The sequence below is a fragment of the Ursus maritimus genome, unplaced genomic scaffold, assembly GCF_017311325.1.
Source record: "Ursus maritimus isolate PB19 unplaced genomic scaffold, ASM1731132v1 scaffold_13, whole genome shotgun sequence".
NCBI lineage: Eukaryota > Metazoa > Chordata > Mammalia > Carnivora > Ursidae > Ursus > Ursus maritimus.
The window spans coordinates 56,640,692-56,666,722 of record NW_024423675.1 but is presented as its reverse complement, the minus strand read 5'-3'; the positions used below and the strand labels follow the sequence as shown (position 1 = coordinate 56,666,722).

The following is a 26,031-nucleotide window of genomic DNA, read 5'->3' as shown; positions in this document are numbered from 1 at the left end:
TAATTAATTCCATCCCTTTGGCTCTTAAAAAAAATGTCCCTTTTCTGTTTCATAGATTTGCTAAACATTTTAAATTCCTCTCATTTTAATATTGTTTTTATTTAAAATGTTTACTTAAATTCATAGATACAGAGCATACATTGGTGGTTGCCAGAGGTGGGGGGTTGGTAAAATGGGTGGCGGTCAAAAGGTACAAACTTCCAATTATAAAATAAATAAGTTCTGAGGATGTAATGTACAGCATGGTTACTATAGTTGATAATACTGAATTGTGTACTTGAAAATACACAATCTGAATTAATGTTTTGAACAAAAAAGTAATCATGTCCCCTCTGCATTATTATGAATGAAATGAAACATCTTGTTCCATTTATTTATGGTGTTACTTGTTTTTAGTTACAGAATTTTATATAAAATAAAGTTTGTGTCTCAAGAGAAAAGAATGGTCTAGATCGGGCTAAAATTAGTATTCTTTTTTACTTTTTACCAAAATAAATATGAGATATTCACAGGTCACTCAATAAATAAACTCTAGGGGCACGTGGGTGGGTCAGTCAGTTAAGTGTCTGCCTTTGGCTCAAGTCATGATCCTGGGGTCCTGGGATTGAGCCCCACAGTGGGCTCCCTCTTGGGGAGTCTGCTTCTCCCTCTGTCTCTGCCTGGTGCTCTCCCAGCTTGTGCCCACTTTCTTTCTCTCTCTGTCAAATAAATAAATAAAATATTTTAAAAATTAAAATAAATAAATAAGCTGTGAATCAAAATTGACTTCAGTTTAATTTTATTTCATAGTCAACTAAACATTCCAAATTAAACAGATGCAACCTAAAAAGTCCCCAGTTTTTGTTTCAATTTCACATTTCATACACTACACAGTATTTACAAGATGTTCATTTTGATTCTTCCATAACTTGGGTAGAGGGGTGGCAACAATTCTTCCAGATGGTTAAATTCACTAGAAGATTTTTGCTTCCATTTTCCTAATTTGAGAGATATAAAGCAATTTTTATTCCCAATATAAATTCTAGATAAAAACCATACACTTTGCTTACTTCTCATATTAAACATTAAGGATGACATACAAGCAAAAGATAGCCCTGTTACTAAGTTAACGCTCTCCTGAATTCTTACATGGCTATATGACAATTGCTAAATTTATTAAAAACCAACTTACAATAAATTGGTTATCCTGTGAGTTCTTTCTTTCTTTCTTTCTTTCTTTCTTTCTTTCTTTGTTTCTTTCTTTCTTTCTTTCTCTTCCTCTTCTTTTCCCTTCCTCCTACCTTCCTTCCTCTTCTTTCTTTCTTTTTCTTTCTTTCTTTCTTTCTTTCTTTCTTTCTTTCTTTCTTTCTTTCTTGTATATTACATTAGAAAGCATCAATCTATAGACATCATTAAGAATAATTGTCCTTGAGGAACAGTGGAAAATATATGCTAAATAAAAATATTAAGGAAAATGCTATACACAATCTCCTACTATGTAGAAATTATTACATTCTTGAACCATATTCAGACACTATTATCTGTGAGCACTGCATTGCAGAAACTAAAATGAGAGTACATTTTTTCTTCACTAGAAATCCCAATGTTCAGAGAAATAAACAAACAGCAACATAAGCTACATAGTCACTATATCAGATATGAACCATAGGCCTTTTGAATAATACTCCAGTGAACTCGTGTCCTTAAATGAAAAGGGGCAGCCACAGGCATTTGACCACTGAAGCCCTCCGGTACCCATATTTGGGAATGTACCTTTCTTTATGAGGGTGACCTTGTATGGACGGGAACTCCTTAAGTAACTGCACCAAGGACCATATGGCATGGTTTAATCATTGTACAAAGACTCTTCATAGAATCTGAGGTTGAAACTCATAGGAAAGCAAACAAGGGATGATGCTTGATGAGTCGATCCAGGAAGGAGAATTCTTCATGGTTCTAACATTTATTTCATGACAGATACTCTCCTTACTGACCCTTATTTGTTTGTCTATCAAGTTTCAGGAGAAAGTCCCTAGATAAAGGGCTTTCCCGATTGCTAGATTTAGATCTAAGAAATACAATTTATCCTTTAGGAAAAATGTAAGCTCAGTGCTAAAGTTTGTTTTTAGGTCAATGAATTGGATTTGCTGGTGTTTTTCTAACAACATAACTGCAACAGTGAAGAAAAGTTAAATAATCTCAGTAAACTCATGGATTTTGCCTCAAAGATGGAGATAACTATTCTTGGGAAAGGCACAAAAAGAGTCTCGGGGGAAAATACTTGTCAAAATTGAAGTGTTCTATAATACCCACAGAGATTCCCTTGCTTTGCTTGGTTCCCACATCTCTCATAAATGAATGCCATCAAGGAACTTCAAAATCTCTGTTCTATCATTTTTGTGATCATATAATCCATTAAAAATCCAGGTTTGTAAAATGATTCACGTCATTCTGAAGAAAGTAAAATTAAAATTCCTTAGGATAGGTTTATTTTTTAAAAGTGGCATAGTGATTTTTTTCCCTTTATAGTCACATTGGACAGTGGATGAAGATTGTAAACCACAAATATCTAAAGTTTTAATTTTAGTCTAAAATATATATACATATGTTGTATCACAGCTGAGTCTTAGGTAAGAATTGCCATCTTTAATAACCTTCATGTTGAGTACAAAATACATAAATAGATAACTATTTGGAAAATATCACTATTTTGTGAGACACAAGGAAGGAAAACATGTATTCAAAGAAAATATGTTTTACGTTGTAATGTCCAACTGATTGAGCATAACTCAGCTTGGAAACTCAGTAGCTGTTTGGGCCATGCCCTCAAAATTCCGTTTAGCCTATTTGTAATTTTGTGTCAGTAGAAGACAAAGGAAGAAACAAATTAAAACAAAAGCACCCTACTCAGGAATCTGGGAATGCCTTTATAATTGACTCATAGGCAGGTGGAGGTGGTGTGGAAAAGCCCACTCGGAGACTGTGACTGGACCAGTGGAATTCAGGACGGCCCAGACTGTGCGAAGTGCTGATGGCGGGAACCGTACTGGAAGCAGGCAGAGTCATCAGCTGACTGTCAGTTTCCACCGGAAGTGGGGGACTTTGCAGAAAGGGATGGAAAGTGGAAGCCCTGAAGCTTGATTTTCTTGGAAAGGAATTTGCTTGTTCCAGGGAAGCTTGTCGCTGGAAGGTGAGACTGGCCAGGCTGAGGTTGCTTCGACGTTCACAGCCACTGTGGCGGTAAAATCCAGTTCTGTTGAGGCCATGGTTGTAAGAAGACCTTGATCGCCGGCTCGAACTCCACTGTGAGATGGGGGCGCTGGCTCTTCTTCGAGACAAACAAACAAACAGAGCCCAAATAAATCCTGCAATTATGAGCACAATTGCAATGGACACTGTGAAGGACGTTATAACATCCTCTGAAACAAAACAAACAGACAAAACAATCAAATAGGTAATTTAATTGGTAAATAGGTGTTCAATGAAAACCACAGGGCAGAATACAAATAGTAACTATGGAATATGTAATCAATTGAAACAGATTTTGAAGTAGGGAAATAAAAGTGCTACATGCACTATCAGAATATCCAGCTGATATGCTTCCATTTTTTAAAGCTAAAGCATATACAATAACATGTTTAGCTGTAGCATTCCCATTGCTTATGCTATTTTCTCACCCTAAAGGAATAAATAATAAAAATAGTCTTCTTTTCTTTAAAGGCCATTCTTTAGTTCATAAATTTTTATAAGGTTGCAAATATAGTCCAAAGATTATTTCCTTTTGAGTTACAGCGGTAATAATGTGCCAGAAATTGATAAAGTATTTTGTAGTCAAATTGACTTTGCTTTTTCCTCTGTCTGCTTTCATCGACCCCAGTGATGTCTCTCACCTGTGGGTTTCCTGATGTCTCACTTCCTGTGCTCCTTCTGAGACAGGAAGTGCTGAGCTAGAACCATCTGGTGGGCTGACTGATTTATGCTCTATTTCCTGAGCTCCTGGACTGTACCCTGTATCTCTGACTCATTGATGACATGACCTATGCAGGCTACTGTGCTCTTTCTTGGACCACCAGATCCAGTTCATGCTGTTCTCATGCCCTCATTGTGCTAATGAAATTTTTATCCCCTGAATCCATAGAATCTCGGCTATACATCAGCATCCTTCAATTCACAGAACTTCTGTTTGTTCTGATTTCCTGTTCAGGGGGCGGGGGAGTTGTTTTCCCAAAATGGAAATTCTACCTTACTGCTTTTTGTGAACTGAAAACAGATTTTTGAGTAAAGCTGCATAGCAGAGCCCCAGACACTCTGGATAACAGAAGACCCCTCCAGCCTCATCACCCACCACATTTCCCCACCACTCGATGATCTAACCCATGAGTCATGCTGATCTTCTCACTATCCCAAAGCTGGCCTTTTTCTCTGAAGTCCTGTGCTTTTCCTCCTCTTTTTCTTTCTATCTGGACACAAGTTTTAAATTTCTGTCTGAAAAACTTACTCTTCAAGATTCATTTCAAGTACCACTTTTTGGGTAAAGACTCTTAAGTTTCATAAACAAAAATTAGTTACTGTTAAGTAAAGAGGTAAGCTGTCTTATCTAATTGCTCATCTAGGTATTTTGTACTGAGAGGGCCATGAACTGCAAATTAGCTAAGTGGGGTTTTGAGATTGTGAAAAGGGATACAAGTGCTTTGAAGTTCCTCCCATCGAGAGGTAGAGTCTATTTCCCACCCGTCGAAGCTGGGCTGGCTTCACACCTTGCTTTGACCCATAGGATGAGATGGAAATGAGGCTGTGCAAAGTGAAGCCTAAGCTTCAAGAGGTCTCTCAGCTTCTGCCCCTGCTGCTCTTGGAAGCTCTGAACAAGCCCAGCCTACTGATAATGAGATACATTGGACCAGTTACTCCTATTGCCCTGGCCAAGAGCCTGCTACCTCCAAACACATGAATGGGGTCGTCCTAGGTAATTCAGATGTTAGTTAACCGAACAACTGACTGTGACCCATGAGGGAAGACCAGCAGAAAATCTAGTAAGGCGATCCCAGCCCAAACTCCTGACCCACAGAACTGCAAGCTAAATAAATGATATTTTTAAGCTACTATATTTTGGGGTAGATTGTTACACAGAAAAAGCTAACTGATTCAGTGTTCTCAACTCAGCTTTATCCCTAGCATATTGTGTGATTTTTAGGAAATTTGATTGAACTCATTATTTTTTAAATGAAAAAGTTTGGTTTTATGATACCAAAGGTTTTTTTTTTTCAGTTTATTGTTGTAATCTAGGATAATATATAGAAAATCTATAATACAGAAATAGTAAAAACAACCAATGTTAATAAATACATAAGAATAATCATTGCTCCTTAATTTTAGGATATATTTAGTGTTTTCCACCTTATATTGTCACATTTATCTCCAGTGTCCTGACTATATATGTTTTGTTCTACTTTCACAAATACTTATATCAAAATCCTCTAAAACAGTTGATTATATCAAATCTGAACAATAAATTCTTTACAATAGGGAGATGACTTCCTAATTACAAGATGATTTAGAACAGCTTTGCTAGACCAAGTATTGTTCTTCCAAAATGTGTCTCATACAAATAATATTGACTCAGCCTTAAAATGCAACATCTTGAAACAGAGATTTCAGAGAGTTAGGCTTAATCTGGAAAAAAACAAATAAATAATAAATACAGTCAGAAACTAAAATCAGACTTATTGGTTATATACTAATAAAATTAACTTGTAACTATCAGTGCCCCAAATATTTGGAACCTAAAAAGGAAGTTGTAAGAATTCTAGGTTGCCAAGGCAATGGCAGCCATACAAATCAGGATTTCCCAAATTTTTTTCTGAAACAAGATGCACAAATAAAACTCTACAAAACCCATGCCTTCAGCATAATTAGGAGACAAAGAACAACCAAATTTCAAGTTACCTAGAAAGTAAACTGATAAAACAGATACCAATACATTCTGTCCCATGCTCCTACCTCAAATCTTCATGGAGAGGAAGGACAATTCAGGAAAAAGTGTGAAAATAATGGAAAGATATTCTATTCCCTGAGGACAACAACTATAGTAAAGGGATTTACATGTGTAGGCAGGAATATGAAGAGGCAGGCTTGGAAAGTAATCCTTCCCTGAGGAAGAAGAGGGTAAAGTGTGCAGTCAAAAGATCACATCTTGTAGGATTCCATTTACAGGAAATGCCCAGAACGGAGAAAAGTATGGCAATAGCAAGCAGATTAATGATTGCCTAGGGCTGATGGGTGGGGTGGAAGGGAATGGGAGGGATTGTCAAGGGCCACGGGTTTCTTTTTGAAGGACAGAGTGTTCTCAAATTAGATGGGTGTGATGGTCACACAACTCTCTGACTATAACAAAACCATTTAATCGCACCCTTTAAGTGGGTGAATTATATGAAATGTGAATTATATCTCAATAAAGCTGTTAAAAACAGAAAAGAAAGAAAAGGAGAGGTGCTTTTGCAAGCCACACAATGAAGAAGAGAAGAGGGAATAGTGAAGAGTGAAGAGAAAGTTTAGTATCCTTCAAGACAAAAAAATTTAAAAACAAAGGACACATAATTCCTCCCCACCTCCATCCTCTAAAAATAAAAGTCCACCAATGAAAACATGATGCCTTGCCACACTGAGGAAATAAGGAAACTAGAATGGCTTCTGGGAATCTGGCATGGGGAGGCAAGGGTGGATACTAGTATCATTCGTCCAAACCGGGAAGAAACGTAAGATTTTGGAACAAGGGGAAGTTGATATTAGGAAGACGCTGAACTTTAGTGTCCCTGACATACTCATTTGAAATCAGGGTTACATAAATATGGAGCTTAAAGAGATGCAGAATTGGGACTCTCCATGCTACACGAGACTTGCCATCCATGGAAAACACTTGGACTAAAAAGTAAGAGTCATTTATAGAAGTGAGTTGAGAATAGACTTCCAGGAAAATCACAGTTTAACAGGTGGCAGAAGTAAAAAAGGAACAAAGAAGGACTAATTTGGGAGGTTTGAGGAGACAAAAAAATGTGCTAGCGCTGAATCAAAGAAGAGAATTTTAGGTCTAAGTGATTACTGGCTACGGGCCCCAGAGACAGTTATCTATTCATTTGTTTAACATATAAAGCACCCACTAAATATCAAGTAATGCTTAGTTTGTAGGCAACAGTGAAGAAAAGAAAGTCTTGGCACTGGTGGAGTTTACATTCTATAAGATTTCTGTATAGTCTTATATAGACTTATAAAGACTTATCCATAAGATAAGAAAAACGTCTTTTAAGCTTGGCAATGCGGGGGCTGTTGGTCACTATGCCAGAGCAGATTGAGGTCAGATGATGGAAAGTCATGAATGCCTCTCCAGAAAGTTCAGTCTCCGTACCATGGGCAAGATGAACAAAAAAGAGGCTTGAACAAAGTGACCTACTAGGAAGGACAGACTATAGAGCTAGTAGCAATAAATGAGATAGACTGAGGCCCAGAGCATGGTGGATAGTAAAACAAGTCTGGACATGCCTGCCATGATTCAGATATGCAGTAATAGTAATGACTTAGTCTGGGAAGTGACAGTAAGAATAGGAAAGGAAAAACTTGGTCATGAGAGACCCAAAGGCAAAAGAATCTAAAAATTATTCCAAAGTGTTATACCTTAAAATACACTAGAACTAAGACTTGGGGGGTAAGTGGAGCTGTAAACTGAAGTTTAGAGGCTTTTGCTTCTAAGATCTCAACTATAATGTTATGTTCTAGCAATAATTTGATGATCAGATTAAATCACAATGTTTTAGGAAAGGTTAAGGATCTGCTCACTTTACATGCCTTTACTATTTTATGTAAGTTTATGAGAGAAAGGATTTGCTCTAATTTTTATCTGTATCGTAATTACTAACTCTAAATTTCCTTTAAGTTTTGGTCACTCGTAGTGGCTACATAAATTCTGTACTTCGCTGAAAAATGTTTTACATGCTCTAGAAAATAAATAAAAATCATGAACTACTCAAATACTTTATAGAAGTAAGCCCTTTGTCTTCTTTTCAAATGAGTCCAGGCAGTTTACTAAATTTGGTACTTTGGTTTTTTAAAAAAAAAACAAACCTAATTTTACCTTATTTCAGTGAGTTTTTGGCAATCCTTGTTTTTGTGAGATGTATTGCGTATAATTTGAATAATTCATTATTGTATGTTATTAAGTGATCAGTCATTCCTGGGAAAGTTTATTTATAGCTTTATACCCCTAGAGAAACCATGAGTTAATTATGCTGAGAAACACTTTAATCAAAGAATCTGAATAAAATCACTCAGAAATGCTGTCTTCCTATTTAGAAGAATGAAGGAGAGACACACTCTAGTTCCTCTAGGTGTTGTACTTTTGAATAGGAAAATAATGCGTCAGGCAGAGACGTAGCAGGTAAACTGTAAGCTCCTTCTAAATCTGAAGTTCCATTACTCCACCCCAGAAAGTTTTCATTAAAACTTCAGGAAAATTTTTGATATTTGGAAGAATATAATTTATTTTAAAAATGCAACCTTATTTTTATTTCATTATTTTGTAAAACACTATAGTACATTTCTAATTCAATTAATTTAATGTATACATTGCAGGCACTGTTTTTCATGTATTATATCACTTAATTGCCAAGCAACCCCATAAGGGAAATGCTTAATTTCTTAGGTTTGTTGTCAGAAAGATAATCTAAAATGAAAGTGAAGAATTTAAAATACATAAAAAGTGTATCGATTTATACCAGATTTCCTTTAAAGATTTTATTTATTTATTTGAGAGAAAGAGCATGAGCAGGGGGAAGGGACAGAGGGACAATCTAAATTTGGGGAAATGGTAGGCAGAATAGGTAATAATGACTCAAAATACCATATTACTATTATAAATAGAAGATTAGATGGGGTTATAGAGATATCTGAAAAAGATTAAATAATACATTTTAAATATACATGAGAATCATGAGAATAATATATATACATTAATAATAAATGAGTTACATTTTGAATGAATATAAAATAAGATGGTGCTTACAAAAGTTATAAAAATGACATTAAAAAAATCATACCACTTTTGTTATGGATTTGCTTAATTTTCATTGTTCAGTTGAGTGTATGTACCATGCAAATGACTTCTTAAACCATAAAGTCAGTCAAATATCTTTTTAGAAATTATCATACTAATTCTTATGCCATTGCTCTATGTGCAGAATTTTGTAATAGTTATGAATGATAATAATGACGTAAGAGTCTCTAAGACTTGCTGAACTATTGGTAAAAAGCTTAGTTATCTTGTTAAGCTCCCTTAAATCAACACCGCAAAAACAAGTGTAGAAATGCAGAAAAACAATTAGAAAGAAATGCCAAGTCATTTTTTAAAATTTTTTATTCAAGTTTAATTAACATACAATGTTATATTAGTTTCAGGTGTACAATATAATGATTGAACAATTCTATACATTTCTCAGTCCTCATCAAGGTAAATGTCCTCTTATACCCATTATCTATTCGAGCCATAATTTTAGTATGGCCTGTTCCAGAATGGTCTTCCATAGGGACTTTTTAAAAAATTTAACTGTAGTTAATGATTTTTTCTGAATCAAACTAGAATCCAGAAAATATATAATGAAAACAGAATCTATTGGCTATACAGCTTTGAATTTTCATATATATAATTCCATTCTGGCAGATTTTTGATAATAAATTTTGGAATCCTTTTTTTTAAACGTACTATTAAAAAAAAATTGTACCGGAAAAATACAATGGCACAGATATTTCTTTTTAAAGCACAGTTTACCTTCTTATTTATCAATAATCTTAGGGGAGGAAAAATGAGCCATAATTTCACTTCATATAATTACAATGTAATGCAACTTATGAGACCAACCAATTATGTTTAAAAATGCAGATCTCCCTTTGAAGGCAAAAGGAACAAATTCTAACATCACTAAGGTAAGGCATATAAATTAGGTATTCTTATCCTAATTTGTAACACGTGTCTATAACAAGGGGCTGGTATATAAATCCTCAATGAATAATAATTATTTCTACGAATAGTCGTAAAACTTACCCAAGTCATTTGACCCCTCCTGACCTAAAAATAATGGCCACTATAGTGTCTTTCAATTCGAAGATTCTAAAATTGAATCTGGTTTTCAGTACATCTAATCAATGCTGCAAAAGCTGTTCATAGTATTAAAATTTAGTAGAGGTCACCATCTAGTGGCCTTTTGTTGAACTGTTCCAATATCCGATAAAATTATCAACGTCCACAGAATGGAACACTGATCAACTCATTAAACCCTTTGCAATTAAAAGAATCAGAAGCTCAGCTAATACGAAAGCAAGCTGTTCTGTTCTTGGTGCCCTAGAGTATGTAAAAGGATGGTTCATGCAAGAAGAAGAATTTGACAAAAATATTTTTAGAGAGAATAACAGTTAGGGCACAGAAAACTCAATTATAATAAAGTAAACAAAGAGTAAGTATTTCTATGTGTAGCTTATCTGCCAGCAAATCCCAGTTGTTTTTTTCCTACAGTATATACAGAATTCAACTTCTCCGATCTACTCTGTTATCTCCTTCATTCAAGTGACCGCCACCTCTGAGCTGAACTATTCAGACCCTCTATCTGGTCTTCCTTCTTTATCATTGCCCCCAGCTCCCAGCAACACTCTATTCTCAATACAGTAGCCAGACTGAACCTTTGAAAATATAAGTCAAATCACATCACTCTTCTGTTCTAAACCCTCCACTTCACCCAGAGCAAAAGCAAACTCCTTAAAACGTTCTTAAAGTTCCAATTTGACCTGTTCCCAATTATCTGTGCTCGTTTTCTACTCTTCCTCTGTCTTAGCTCCATCCACACCATTCCTTAAACACACTGAATGTGCTCCTGACTTAAGGCTTTGCACTGGTTGTGATCTATTCCTGAAATTTCCCAGCTATCTCCATGGCTAACTTCAAGTTTTCACTCATATGCCACTTTCTTATTTAGGCCTACCCTGATCACCCTATTTAAAATTTCATCTTGTCCCACCTCTGATGCCTCACTAGCACCCTTGGTTTTCCTTTTCCTTCAAGATTAATGGAAACTAGACTCATTAATTTATACTCTTTTTTAAAAGTAAATAAGATGCATGAGTGTCTTGGGCTATAAAAGTGTCATTAAAAAATGAAAGATAACATAACTTGTATCTAGAGTGGTTAGAAAAAGCTTGATGAAAGAAATGAGATTTGAGTTGTCTTTTGTGCATGACTGCGGGTCAAATAAACAAAAGCCTGGAAGATATGCAAGTAGTTTGACTAAAGGCATAGAGCATAAACCAGATTCTGAATGTAATTAGTCAACACTATAGCTAGAGAACAAAGTAAGTTCAAAAGGGAGAATGTAGCATAACTTTTTTTTATATGATGACTTAGCCTATAGAAAAACACTGAGAATAATTAAAAGATAAACATTAAAAATATTTTTAAACGTCTGTTTGAAGCCATCAAGGACCTATCAAAACTGCCAACTCAAAAGAAAAAATTCAGGAAAAAAAAACCTCATGTGACAATAATCTATAAAGAGAGGCAAAAAAATCTGAGTTAAATTTTATGCAATTTAAGTAGGCTTGGAAAACAAAAAGTGCAATTAAGTACTGCCAAAGAAGATGGACTCTAGGAACATTCCACACACTGAGTAGGGCCCCTTGAAGAGCTACTCCCTAAAGAAATAAAAAACAAGAGAAGGAGTAGACCTTGCAAAGATAGAAATGCGGGTACATATCAGGTCAGATTAGATTAAGATGAAATGACTCCAACTAACTCCAGAAGAAAAATTAATCCTTTCTAGAAAAAGGTAACCTTACTCAGGGTCTTAATTTGTTTCTACAATGCCCAAAACAATATTGAGCATAAATAATAAATTACAAGCATTCTAAGAGACAAGATCAAATGAACAAAAACCAAGAGAACAAACATATCATGGAAAAATAATTATAAGTTATCAAGACATTACAGTTATCAGACACAAGTATTAAAATAACCATGAATTAATATTTTAAAGAAAATATATGACAAGTTGAGAATTTTCAATAAATAATGGGAACCTACAAAAATAATCAAATAAAAATATCTGATGAAAGTTAGAAGATATTTTAACTGAATTATATTAAAAATGTGAAATATCAAAACGTGAAACATGGCTAAAGCTGTGTTTAGAGGAAACTGTGTAGCTTTGGGGGCATGCATTTAAGAAGAAGAAAGGCTGAAAAAATCAATGATATAAGCTTCCATATCAAGAAGCTAACAAAAAACAGCTAGATCAAACACGAGTAAAATGTAATACAGTAAATAATTAAGAGAAAGCAGAATGTAATGACATAGGGGAAAAAAAAGAAAACGGAAAGAAACAAAGATACGAAATTGTCAAAACCAAATGTGGTTTCCATGGAAAAGAAAATCTAAAAAAAAAAAATTGATTAACTACTGATAGGAATGACCAAGATGGGAAGTGGGGGGGAAGAAGGAGGGAAGGAGAGTGAATTACCAATATCAGAAATTAAAAAGATGGTATTAGAACAGATTGTATAGGCAGTGAAAGCATATGAAGAAAGGATTCCAAGCTAGCTTTTATGGACTGACCCTTCCAGGTACAAGAACTAAGCACTGGAAACAACAATGCCCTTCTCCCCCTCAAAAAATCCTACCTAAAGGCACTGAATAAATGACAAAATGTAAGCAGCTAGTAGAGAGTTGACACTTGGAAGACAAGAATAGCAAGTAATAGGTGAATTTCCTAGTTTTCAATACTTCTAGCTTGAGGACAGTTTCCAGTCTGAATTATGTGGGCAGGTAAAACACCAACTGAAAACCTACAGTATTTCCACTGCTCAGTAGAAAGCCTGCTTCTCCCTCTGCCTCTCACCCTGCTTGTGCGTGCTCTCTGTCTTACACACACACACACACACACTCTCTCTCTCTCTCAAATAGTAAACAAAATCCTTAAAAAAAAGAGAGAAAAGAGAAGAGAAGAGAAGAGAAGAGAAGAAAAGAAAAGAAAAGAAAAGAAAAGAAAAGAAAAGAAAAGAAAAGAAAAGAAAAAAGAAAACCTACAGTATTTCCAGTCTGGAGAAACAAGATGGAGAATGTGGCAACCAGAGTTGCTTAAATATGAGAGAGAAATCTTAGAAAAGAGAATGCCAAGAGGAAGATCTCAAAATTGTATTGATAAACACTTCCCATATCTACAGCTCACTCCAGAACCGTGTTGCATGTTTCAAATAGCACAGCTAGAGAAAATAAATAAATTAACTGAACTAAACTGAGATCTGAATTGCCCTTTAAGAGACAGGCTTTATAGGTTTTTGTGGTTTGAATTCTCAACAGAGTTATTTGCCTGTGAGAACAAACTGGAAAAAAAAAAATACTCTTCAAGGTAAATAGCAGAATCCAAAGGCCCATTCAAAATGTCCATGATACAATATAAAAGTACTTAACGTAAGTGGAGACAAGAAAACATGACCCATTCTCGGGAGAGAAGGTAGTCAACAAAGACGTAGCCTAACATGACCAGATGTTGGAGTTAGCAGACAAAGACTTTAAACTTGTATAATTATGATCAGTGATGTGAAGGAAAGTATTCATAATGAATGAAAAGTAGGAAATATCAGCAGAAAATAAAAACTCTAAGAAAGAACCAAATGGAGATGCTTGGGTGGCCTGGTTGGTTAGGTGTCTGCCTTCAGCTCAGGTCATGATCCCGAGGTCCTGGGATGGAACCCCACATCAGGTTCCTTGCTCAGTGGAGAGCCTGCTTCTCCCTCTCCCTCTGCATGTTTCTGCCCCTGCTTGTGCTCTCTCTGTCAAATAAATAAATAAAATCTTTAAAAAAAGAAAAGAAAAGAAAGAACCAAATGGAACTAAAGAGATTATCAAAACTAAAAAAAATTCACTCAATGCATCTAACATTGAATTTAAGATGACAGAGAAAAGGGGGCACCTGGGTGGCTCAGTCAGTCAAGCATCCAACTCTTGATTTCAGCTCAGGTCATGATCTCGGGGTCATGAGATGGAGCCCCAAGTTGGGCTCTACACTCATTGGGGAGTCTGCTTGAAATTCTCTCTCTCCCTCTCCATCTGCCCCTCCCCTTCCCCTGTGGGCTGGTGCTCTCTCTCTTTCAAAATAAATAAATAAAATCTTAAAAAAAAAAGATGACAGTGAAATGAATCAGTAAATTAAAGATAAATTAATAGAAACTATCCAATTTGAAAAATAGAGGGAAAAAATGAACATTATAAATGGTATCAGTGTAAATATAAAAGACTATTTTCTTTTATTTTCTTTAAAATAAACACAGGCACACAGTAGATAGGTGATATCTAGGTAGCTAGATTAGACTTGAACATTTTTAAATCTGCTCAGCAAGACATGTAAGAAAATAAATAAGCAAGACACAGACAGGTAGAAAACATTTACAAATATAAATCTGATAACTGACTCATAACTAGAATATGTAAAGGACTTTCAATCAGTAATAAAAAGACAAAAAAAAAAAAAAAGAAAGAAAGAGAAAAAGAAAAAAGAAAAAAGGGCCAAAGAAATGAACAGACACTTCTTCAGAATAGATATCCAAAGGCTAGTAAGCACAAGAGAGGTTCAATGTCAAGAATCAGCAACATTTTTTTCTGTAAAGACCTAAGCAGCAAATATTTTAGGCTCTTCGGGTCATACATTTTGAAACTACTCAACTCTACTATTGTAGCACAAAACAGCATAAACCATAAACAGATGCCCCAATAAAACTTTATTTATAAAATCAGGCCATACATCATATTTAGACTGGAAGTCATACTTTGCCAACCCCTGCTCATCATCACTAGCCATCAGGGAAATACAAACTGAAACCACAATAAGGCAAAATTAAATACTGACCAGAAAGGCTAAAACATAAAGGGTTGAGAATAAAGAAGAGCTATTGGAAAAGATATGAAGGAACTGGAACCCTTATACATCATGGGAAAAAGTAAATTGCATAACCATGTTGGGAAAAGGCTTGACAATTTCTTATAAAATCAAACGTACACCAACCCTATGACCAGCATTTCCACTTCTAGGAAGTTACCAAAAATAATGAAAACACATATCAACAAGAGACTCTTACAAGAATGTCAATTACAGCTTTATGTTTAGTAGCCAAAAGAGCAAATGCTGTATGATTTCATTTATATGAAATTCTAGAACAGGCAAAGCTTATCAGTCCTAGAAAAAAATCGAAATAATGGTTTCCTCTGGGGACGGTGTAGACAGGAATTGACTGGGATGTGAAATTAGGGAACTTTTGGGGTTGGTGATAATATTTACTACCTATGATTGGGACTTGAGTTATTCATGTGTGTACATGTTTGTCCAAATTCAGCAAATGTTCACTTATGACCTGTGCTCTTCATTATTATTTATTTTACACATTTCATTGAAGGTAAATTTGACCTTAAAAAGAAAAAAACATAAAAATATTGAATTCTGATTAATGATATGCATGCTGAGGTGATTAAGAGGAAGTATACTGATATCTTCAATCTGCTTTGAAATGTAAGCTAATAGATTGTTGAATAAAATGAGCATTGTAAAAATGTCAATGATACAACCTGCATGGTAGGTATACGGGTATTCACTGTAAAAATCCTTTACATGTTTCTATATATTTGAACCTTTTCACAATAAAATATTGGGAAAACATATAAGAGAATATCCCGAACAGCTTTAAAGCAATATATTTGGAAATTTAAGTGGGAAGATTTTTAGAAAACACAAATTGCCATAACTAATAGAAGAATCAACAGAAAATCTGAGTAGTCCACTATTGTTAAAGATAGTGACTCTGTCATTTAAAACTTTCCCATAAAAATGCTATAAATAATTACACTGGTGACTTTTCTAAAGCATTTAAACAAATAACAAGGCCAGTCTTGCACAATTTTTTCCAGATAATAGAAAAATAAGAAACACTTCCTAACTTGTTTTATGAGACCTGCCTAACATTGATACCAAAACGTGACAAAGCTAATCACAAGAAAAGACTATTATAGACAAATATCGCTCATGAATGTAGATGCAGGAGTTCTAAGGTCACGGTCCTGTTAAAAGGTACAGGCTTCTAGGCTCATACTTACTGAATCACTATCTCTGAGCACGGAGCCCAATGAGAGACGCATTTTCAAATTTTTCTACATAATTCAGATGCAGCAGTTTTAAAGACAAGCATTTATAAACACTTGTTTTTCAAGCTTCCTAGGTAACTGAGGTAAGGGAAATAATTGGTAGGCTATTAATATGCAATGATGCATGCGTGTCCAAGAGTTTTAAATACACAAATTAACGGCATATGTTTGAAATGCAATAGTATTTGTTTGCTATTTAGGAGGAGGGAATATAGAGGACATCACTGGGGTGTGTATGTCCAGTCTGCAAGCTCACTCGTCCCCAGTTTCTCTAGGAACATCTTGCTCCCATCTGCGGGGGGTAAACTCCTAAGAGCCGTATTTTTACAGGCCGAGGAATAGAATTTTCAGCTACTAACCAAGGTTTTCTCCCCTTGACACTTGACTACCCAATAAATCAATTCACAACCCTTCATCTCTTCAATTACCTTGGAGAGGATTAGCACTGTTAACAAGCGTGCACAGAAAAAGAAAAAGTTGATGCTTAGAATTTCTAACTGGATTATTAAATATATAGAATAGAGGAAAACATATAGATAAAAACCTTGAAAACCAGTTGTTTTACTGCAATTCACTAGATATTTTGAGAAAGATAAGAGTGTTTTGTTTTGTTTGTTGGAGTTTCAAAATGCTGAGTCTAAAGGACTCAAAAATACATCTTTTTACTGTGAAGAACAGTATTGAGAAAAATGAATGATAGTCTATGCGTCACGTCCTTGTTAGTGTGGGCTGCCAAACAAAACACCATAGCCTGCATAGCTTCAACAACAGAGGCTTGTTCCTCATAGTCCTGGGAGCTAAAAAGTCCAAGATCAAGGTGCCAGCATGATCGGGGGCTGCTGAGAACTTCCTAGTTTGCAGGTGACCCTCTTCTCGCTGTGTCCTCACTTGACTTTTCCTCAGTGCACACTCGCAGAGACTGGGACAGACAGCAATCTCTCTTCCTTTTTTTCTCAGGCCACTGAACATATCATGTAGCCCCATGCTCATGACCTAACATAAACCTAATTATCTTCCAGAGGCCCCATCTCCAAATACCATCTGTTGTACTGAGGGTCAGAGCTTCAACGTATGAATTTGAAGGGGATGAGGGGAATGACACAAACATTCAGTGCATAACAAGTCAGTTATCAGAAGCAGTGCAAGAAGAACTTTTGGAGAGACAAGGAGAGGATCTATAAAGTATGTGACTAGTAAGGGTTTTGGAGAAGTGATCTTCACTCTGTCTCTGCCTGTGATGAGTTATAGAGTGATTTAGGGAATCCCAGAGAAGCTGGTATCCATTCTTATCTTTCTGTGGTCCAACTGGGGACAAGGACAGGGCCCTCTGAGAAACCCTGGGTGTCTGATGGGCAGAGTAGACGTGGAGATGGTAGACATGGGTACATCTGGGTCCAGGGCACCTGATAAACAGCCTAAACTCGAGAGGCTTTTACAACTCGAGGATTATAAGAGAGCATTCAATATTGTTTTGCACGACTGAGACAGATGGAAAAGTACCTGAATGAGAGGGGACATAAAGAAAGTAGAAACTACTCCATTAACAAATGCTGCCTAGACCACATGAGCCAGATTTTATGGTAAGAGCCCTCAGCAGCAGAGACAAGGAGGGAAAGGGCAATGTCCTAAAAATAGATGAGAAATATGCATCAGTAGATGTCAGCAAAGACCAGAACTTGAACAAGAATCGGAGGCCCTCTTCTTCCATCACCTTCCATAGTATATGACCCCCATCCCCACTCTATGCCCTTTCCAACCTTAGAGAAAAGTCCTACGGAAGAGGAAAACAGGGAGATCTGAAGTCACAAAATTGAAAATTATTTTGTTAAATCAGGTCAAACTTTTACACTGACATTCAAAACTTTAGACAAATCTGCCTCAAGTCGTTCACCTCCACAAACGCGGCTTATGTGTTTTTGCTTCTGCATATTGGCTGATCGCATTTCTCCTGAATTCCCTGAAATTGTCCAACTCCGCCTTATTTGTATCACTCACACCTAACCCATCGAATAGTATATAGTGGGTGGTCAGTCAATGCTTCTGAGTAAACTAATAAACTGGGTCTGTAGATGAATGAGTTAATAAGTTAATGTAGGATTCTCTCTCTCTTTGTACCTAATCTGACTAACAGGAACAGGTAAAGCCTCATTTTTTTCTTCTGAGTAAGATTTTGGGACTATTTCGGCCATTTAAAAAAAAAAAAAACTCGTAACAATTCTTGCCATTTTCCCATATGTTGTCTTGTGTTACTCCATAACATATAGGCATATATATGCATATGTATGGAGAGATAATCTCCAAGAGTGTGAACTTCTTGAAGACAGACATAGTTTTTGGTAAGGACTAAATGAGACGAATGAATGCAAACCCCTGAAACAATAACTCCCCCAATTTCTCAGTGCTAGCCAAGGGAAAAAAACACATGGTGAGGCAGGAAATACAACCAAAACTATTTCTTCTTTAGGATCTAAGTACCAAAGAGATAACCAAGTTTAAGGATACATGTCTACTGTTTCATGAAGGCAGGATGTGGCAAACCCTTACAGGTTCCGGTTCCTGCTGCTTCGGTGGGGAATGTTCCCAGGGAAGGGAAATGTGTTACAGAAAGCAAAAGTGGGGAACACACGGGGGTCTTCAGCTGGGTTGTCAGTCTCAAACCAATTTGTTTGCTCCCTCTTGCACCGATTACTATAATGCTTGCACAACATGAAGTAAGTTTTAGTGAGTGATTACCATGAAAATACAAGCTATTATTATTGGTAATAACCTGGTATCGTTATCTTATTTTTCAGCATTCATGAAAGTAAACCAAAAAAATCATATCTGGAAAACAATTTTTTATACCTCTTAAGTGTGTTAAGTTTGAGAAATTCATATGGTTCAATGTGCAAATTTGGCTTTTCTCAACTATTCTATCTTTATTCCCTAAATTCGAAATGTCAAGCAGGCAATTGATTTTGGATGCCATAGACAACACATTGCATTGAACTTTATAAGATTTTCAAAATACTGTATTTGTGGAGTCAGTGATCAAAATAGATACCAATTTAGATACAGAAAAATAAAAATTTAAAAGGTCAACCTATTTATCTTAGGAAATTTCTACATTTAGTGTATTTACATTTAGATTTTTACATTTTACACTCAGTATTTTTTACCCCAGAAGAAATAACATAATCTTTCATATTTCTTCCCCAAATCATCCCCAATATATCTGCTCAACATATTTGTATTGGTTTCGTTAATGCTTATCAATGTAACACTCCCCTTCCTGGTTTTCATTATTTCCATCTATTTTCCATTGTGTTCACTTACTAAGACAAACACTAGCAACTGTCTTTGGAACCATAAGTTTGAATTCCTTCTCAAGCACAAATTTCTATATTTAAAAAAGAAATCAATGTTTTTAGGATTGGTAATTAGACTTCAATTAAGCATTCTCTTATTAATTAAAGTTTGTTTTATGATTATTACCTATGTTTTAGTCAGTGGCTAATAATTTCTTTTACTTAAGTAAACCTGAAATTTAATTTCAAATTGTCTGAAAAAAAACAAAACAAATCTGGCTTTTACAGATTAATTTTTACAGCAAGAACTACTTTGCTTCTGAATAATTTGTACAGTAATTTCTGTAATGATGAATTCAGTGTGAATGCACTCTAGCTATGTTCTGTGTGTGTCTGGTACATTCACTTTCTCTATAAATGAGGATAGCAAGCAGTATTGTAACATATATATATAATGAAGACTTCCATAATTCTAAGGCTTATTGTGTGTTGGTGTCTACCTAGAATTACTTATCACCAAAGTCATTCTTTACAATATGCAAAAACATAATTTACTTTCTTCTAATTTTTTTTTTTTTAACAATTAGATTAGGGTGTTCACTAATAGCCCTCCTTTCCAGGCCTGAAGCAAACACAAAGGGTTGATGTTTTAAAAAAAAAGAATGAATTAATTCCTTTCATGCACATTTGTTTGATGGCGGACAGCTCCGTGAGGTTGTTAGGGACGGTCAACACTGCTGCTCACTTTCACTGATAGTTTCCAAAGCATCTCCACAAATCACAAAAGAAAATAAGAAATAGTTCTCTGAGAGAACTAAAAACTTGTTCTGGACTAATACATAGGGCTATTGATCTCTTCATAAACTCCATTGTCTCCTTTAAAAAAAATTTTTTTTTCTGAATTTAACTGAAATTGTTCCTTTTATTTTTAAAATTTCCCTGAATCCAAGAATAGTTGCCAGTTTTACATCTTAGCCCTTCTTTCTAGCCCTTCCCTTCCCTTCTTTAGCCTTGAAGAACTGGTTACTAGTTACGAACTAGTAGCTATGTCTGAATTCAGCCAAAAAGTACTTTTATATTGCTTCTGTTTTCCCCGTGATAGATTTCCTTTTAATATTATACGTGATGTTATTTCCAGGGAACCTTTTCTACTACAGCTCTTTCTTCCTCTAATTTCATAAGATTCCTTATTTTATCTGTGTCATCACACTCCTCAAGTATCGATTTTGTTATTTTCATTCACTTTGGAAATTAAAGAGTAGAACATTGACAATGTAAGCTAAAAATAACCTCTATAACAGTTCTTGATTTCATAAAATAAGATATACAATGTATAACCTTAAGACAAATAAAACTTAATTTTCCAACAAAATCCACGTTACCATATTCTAAACAACAATTACTTTCATCTTTTATTTTTTCTCATTTTTATTCTCAGTATTTTCTAATTATATTTTCTAACACCAGACAAAATCTCTACATGTTCCCCAGATTCTTCTCGAGTGTCTTCATAACCCACTGTAAAGACATTTTACATGGATGTACTTATTATAGTAAACTTATGAAAACTTAAATAATCAGTTTCTCAAAGATTTTCAAAGTTTTAATAAATTATGCAGTACATTTTCTGCATCCTAATTTTAAATTAAAAACAGTTAAAGAAAATATCTTACCCCAAAAGTTTTCTGGCCATGGACTCCCTAAACTTGTTGTATTATTAGCCATAATATCCACAAGAAATAGAAGAGACAGAAGAAAAAAAGAAAGAAAGAAAAGCCAGTATGTCCAAAAGAAACACTTTGATTCTATGTCTTTGTGGTTCAGCAAGAGAAAAATAATTTTCACACAACCCCTCATATACTTGTGTTTGCATAAAAGGAAACAAGTGTATCACGTTTCCTGCTTTTATACTCAAATTAGCAACTGTTTTTCTTATCTGGAATTCCACATGGTTCCTGAGACACAAAACAATTTCCTTCTCGTCATTTCCTCAGCTAAATTACTAAGTTTCTTCCCCTGGGCCACCACCAAACTGCTTTTTGGGTAAGAGGCTCCTTTTCTTGTTCCTTCTCCACTCCGACTGACATACATAGGAAGATTCCAAAATCTCAGCTACAGCGCTCTGGGCTAAATTTATAGAGGCTAGACAAAGAGACCACTTCCAACATTTGACAATTAGATTTATACAGTAAGTTGAGAAGGGTGGGGAGGGGAACGCTGGAAATCCATATTCTATTCACGTACAATTAATTAATTTTACCTGACACCCATTTTTATGAATCTGAGTTATTTATCAAAATTCTTAACATGTCTCTTTTTCCATTTGGCATATTAATTTTGAAGTTATTTATGTCATTTCATAAATATTTATCTACAATGCAATTTATATTTAATTTTTATTACTCTTTCATTGGTATTTAAGTATGAAAAGGATGATTTCCACACTGAAAACGCCTGTTTAAAATCAAGCAAGGGAAACATAAATACTAACATTCGATTACAACAGAATGTTCAGTGCTATCGCGACCAGTAACAACGATCACAGGAATGTTTTTCATGGAGGTGTCTGAGAAAAGTGATGACTTTTGTCCTCCCTGGAAAAGTATGAAAATAATCTTACCAAGGGGGAGAAAGTAAGAAGGTAGGAAGGTCAATATGGACAGAGGAGAACAATCTTTACAATTCCCACAGGGGATATTGTCGGTGTGACTATAAGAAAGAATTACAGGAGACTTTTCAGGAGACATAGATAAGTTAAGAGTCTCAGCTGTATTCGTTCAGAGCAAACCCTCTGAGCCCCGGGAAACCTTTGGTAGTAGCACTCTCAGACGGCGCTTAACTGAACTAACCTACGCTCCGACCTGATGTACTTTTCAACATTTGTTGAAAAATTGATAAAACTAGAAAACGAATAGACCATCTTATATCGGAAAACCCCATCTGGATGAAAGTGTATTGAAATACTTCCAAGTTCTTACAAAAACAGAGCGGGATTCTTCAATTATTAGATGCAGTTTTAAGTACACATTTTGTGTTAATGTAGGCTGTTGGACTCAGTAAATACTAATTTGAACAACGCGTGCATTTTTTATTAAGAGTCATATAGAGCACATGTGCCTTAAAACAACAATCCCCGCGAGGAGAATGGATGAGTCTGGGTTTGTCGAAAGTGCCTTCCGTGCAAGAAGCCCAGCTCGCTCTGTTTCACGATCGGGATACAGGCTGAGACTTCCTTTCATTGTTTCATGCTTAATCACCGAGATTTTCTCCTCACAAGTTTTCACTTTTGCAGATGGTCAGAAGCCGGTCAAAACCCTGAAGAAAATTTGATCTGTAGCAATTTATGACCTCGGCATATTTTTCTTCTCTGTTAGCCACTTGTTGGGAGCATGAGTTCTTCTCTGTGCGTGTAAGGTGCTTGGTAAGGATTTGTACTTTTCCTTGGCAGAGATCCATAGAAATGAGTGTTTATGTCTACAGGATTTTTGAGTCCCATGACTTGTAATGCCAAAACAGGAAGTTGATTTTTATCTTTACAGAAATGTTAGGTCTGCTTTTCTACTGCTCATTATTTCACAAGTTGGGTCTTTAGATCTGGATTCTCCCGTAGTCATAAAATGGACTGGAGGTTTGCTCTTGGGTAAGATGATCACAGGACTTGTGTCCCCCATTCAGGTGTCTGCTCAGGTCCTCTCCTCACAGGCATTCGTTAGCCATCTTGCTTCAAACGTCCCCACTCCAACCACTATCCCCTGAGCCTGCATTATCATTTCCTTCACAGCACTTATCACTCCCTGATTTTATACTATACCTTCTTTTGTTTCTCTTTTATTTTCGTCTCTTCCACCAGAAGTTGAGTGTCATGGGATATTGATCTTGCTCCTATCTGTTTCTGCTATGGCTAATAGCATGTTCTTAATAACAGCTATTAATGTTATTAACAAATAACACTACAGGCTGTCAATAATAGGCTCTTAATAAATATTTATCCTTTAAAGCAAAGAAATAATTCCAACGGATCTGAAGATGAAAGTATTCCGGACATTCCAAGTCCAGTTAATAAAAATGTCACCTACACTTAAAAGCAAAAGTTTAAAAACCTCTATTAATAGGCATTTCAATATTTTAAAAACTTGACAAATAACTCGATACAGAGTCAAATGACACAAAAGAACATTGTCACACTTAAGGGAAAATATATATTTGACTTTAAACCTTCTTTTTTAGCTTTCTCATTTAAAATTATCATGGGTTTTGTCTTCCCCATATTAAATTAATCCAAACAATTTAGTTAAACTGAGAGGATTCTCAGAACACGTAAGAAGTACTCACAAAAAAATGAAAATCTAAATCTATTTGAAAAAAAATCAAGTTTTTAAAAAGTCACTTGGAGGATAAATTAAAATGTAAACATTATTTTAACATACTTATGACCCTTTTCTTCATCTTGTTTACATGGCATGAAAGTTGGTCTTCTTTTTCCTTTCTCCTTAAACTCATTCCCTTTGGGAGCGGGATGACAAAATAGAAAGACAAAAAAGTAGAGGCTTTGTGTCTGAAAATCTCACTTCTGGGTTTTAGGGTTTTACAAATTACAGTGTAAATAAAGATAATTTTGTGGACTGGGGAAGGCGGGTATTTTTTCCTACGTAAATATGTCTTCCTGAATGTCTGAGTGAAGCTACGGTAAGTGATGACCGGAGAGAGGGAGGAGCTGACCCAGGTGAACAGTGAGAAGCCCAGTTAGAGGCTCAGGATGGCAGACTGGAGTTGATGTCCAGCCTGAGGAAGCTGTCAGCCCCTGCTGGTCAATGCAGTGCAAATCAGAGAAGAAAAAGGAATTGTCTTGTACAAGATTGGCTTACCTTGCCTTGACTCAGGGAAATGGGAGGAGAAATAAGACTCCTCTGAGAATTCCTAATGCAAATCCTGTGCTTACATGTGTTACGGCCTGAATTCATAGCACCAGAAAACATCACATTGGAAATTTAAATTATTTAGCTGTATTAGCAGTAACCTACATGCTTAGAGAAGCATATTTTCTAAAGGAACACACTTTAAACCAAGGTCTCAAAGAATGCCCAGAGATAAAATTGCAAGAAACAAGGGCTTATAATTAAAAAAGAAGAAAGAAAGAAAGAAAGAAAGAAAGAAAGAAAGAAAGAAAGAAAGAAAGAAAGAAAGAAAGAAAGCCAATAAACCCATCTGGAAGGCAGAACCCCCTCTCCCCCCAAGGTATCCACACCCTAATCCCTGATATGAATGTCACATCACATGGCAAAAGGACTTTGCCAATGTAAGTAAGGGAGATTATGTTGGATTAATTTAGTGGACCCAGTGTAATCACATAAGATCTTAAAAACAGAAATCTCTCTGCTTGAGTCAGAGAGATGTGGGAGAAGAGACACACGAGAGACATAGCCAAGAAGAAGTCAGAGAGACCCCAGTTTAAGCAGGATTAATATGCCTTTGCTGGCTCTGAGATGTGGGATCCATGTCCAAGGACCAGTGGGAGGCTTCTTAGGAGCCAAGGGCAGGCCTTGGCTGGCTGACAGCCAGCGAGGAGATGGGGAGTTCAGTCCTACAACTGCAAAGAACTGAATTCAGTCAACGAGCTGAACAAGCTTGGAGCAGATTCTCTCCTAGAGCCCAAGCAAGGGAGCAGCTCTGCTAATGTCTTGATTACAGTTTTAGGAGGCCTAGATCAGAGAAATCAGCGAAACCACACTGTGGCCGGACTTCTGGCCCACAGAAAGAAGATTATTTCCAAAGGAACTGAATTCCTCTAAAAGATGACCTGTAATGGTAACAATGGGAACCGGTAGAAAATGGAATAATTCTTCAAAATGCAGAGAAAAAATATCACCTAGGCAACTGAGTATTCAGTGAATCTACTTTTTAAAGATAAAAGTGAAATACACTTATAAGAAAACAAAAATTGGGTGATTTTGTTATCCTAAGTTAATTACTAAAGAATTTGGTTCAGAAAGAAGAATTATTCTAGAGAGAAACTTCGATGTTAAAAATCCCTAATTGGGGCACCCGGGTGGCTCAGTCAGTTAAGCGGCTGCCTTTGGCTCAGGTCAGATCCCAGGGTGCTGAGATAGAGCCCAGCATCAGGTTCCTTCATCAGCGGGGCGTCTCTCTCTCCCTCTGCCTGCAGCTCTGCCTACTTGTGCTCTCTCTCTCTCTCTGCATCAAATAAATAAATAAAATCTTAAAAAAAAACCAACAAAACCAATATGCAAATAAATCCAAACGTTTATATTATAAAAGTGCTAACAATAAATTCTAAATTGTTGGAGTAAAAAAAACAAATCAAAACACACTAAAAGCCTATAGGAGAATACAGATTATAAGTAAAATGTAGAAAAGAGCTAAGGCATTCAGATGCCTTCATTCTTCAGTGAGACAATAAAGATACTGATGATTCATTATAGTCTGAAGAAAAGAATGGAACTTGCTTAACCTGAAATATAGTATGCATTAAAAACAACCAACAAAGATCATAATCACCAAAGAAATATTAAAATATTCTCTTCGAAACAA

The 26,031-nt window shown here is 35.7% G+C and overlaps 1 protein-coding gene across 1 annotated transcript; it reads right to left on the bottom strand.

The window, feature by feature from the left end:
* Window positions 1–761: 761 nt before the first annotated feature.
* Window positions 762–21,330, bottom strand: MYCT1 (MYC target 1). Its single transcript, XM_008694984.2, has 2 exons — window positions 21,156–21,330; window positions 762–3,398 (listed from the first exon to the last, which is right to left on the bottom strand). Exons 1-2 carry the CDS (start codon window positions 21,205–21,207, stop codon window positions 2,887–2,889), a joined length of 564 nt encoding a protein of 187 aa, XP_008693206.2. The 5' UTR covers window positions 21,208–21,330; the 3' UTR covers window positions 762–2,886.
* Between the last annotated feature and the right edge of the window lie 4,701 nt (window positions 21,331–26,031).

Bases quoted from the DNA above. Each gene is read 5' to 3' on its own strand.
- MYCT1 (XM_008694984.2), bottom strand. From the start codon at position 21,207: ATGGCTAATAATACAACAAGTTTAGGGAGTCCATGGCCAGAAAACTTT. The intron at 3,399-21,155 runs GTAAGATATTTT...GTTTTGTTTCAG, and splicing joins ATGGCCAGAAAACTTTTGGG to AGGATGTTATAACGTCCTTC.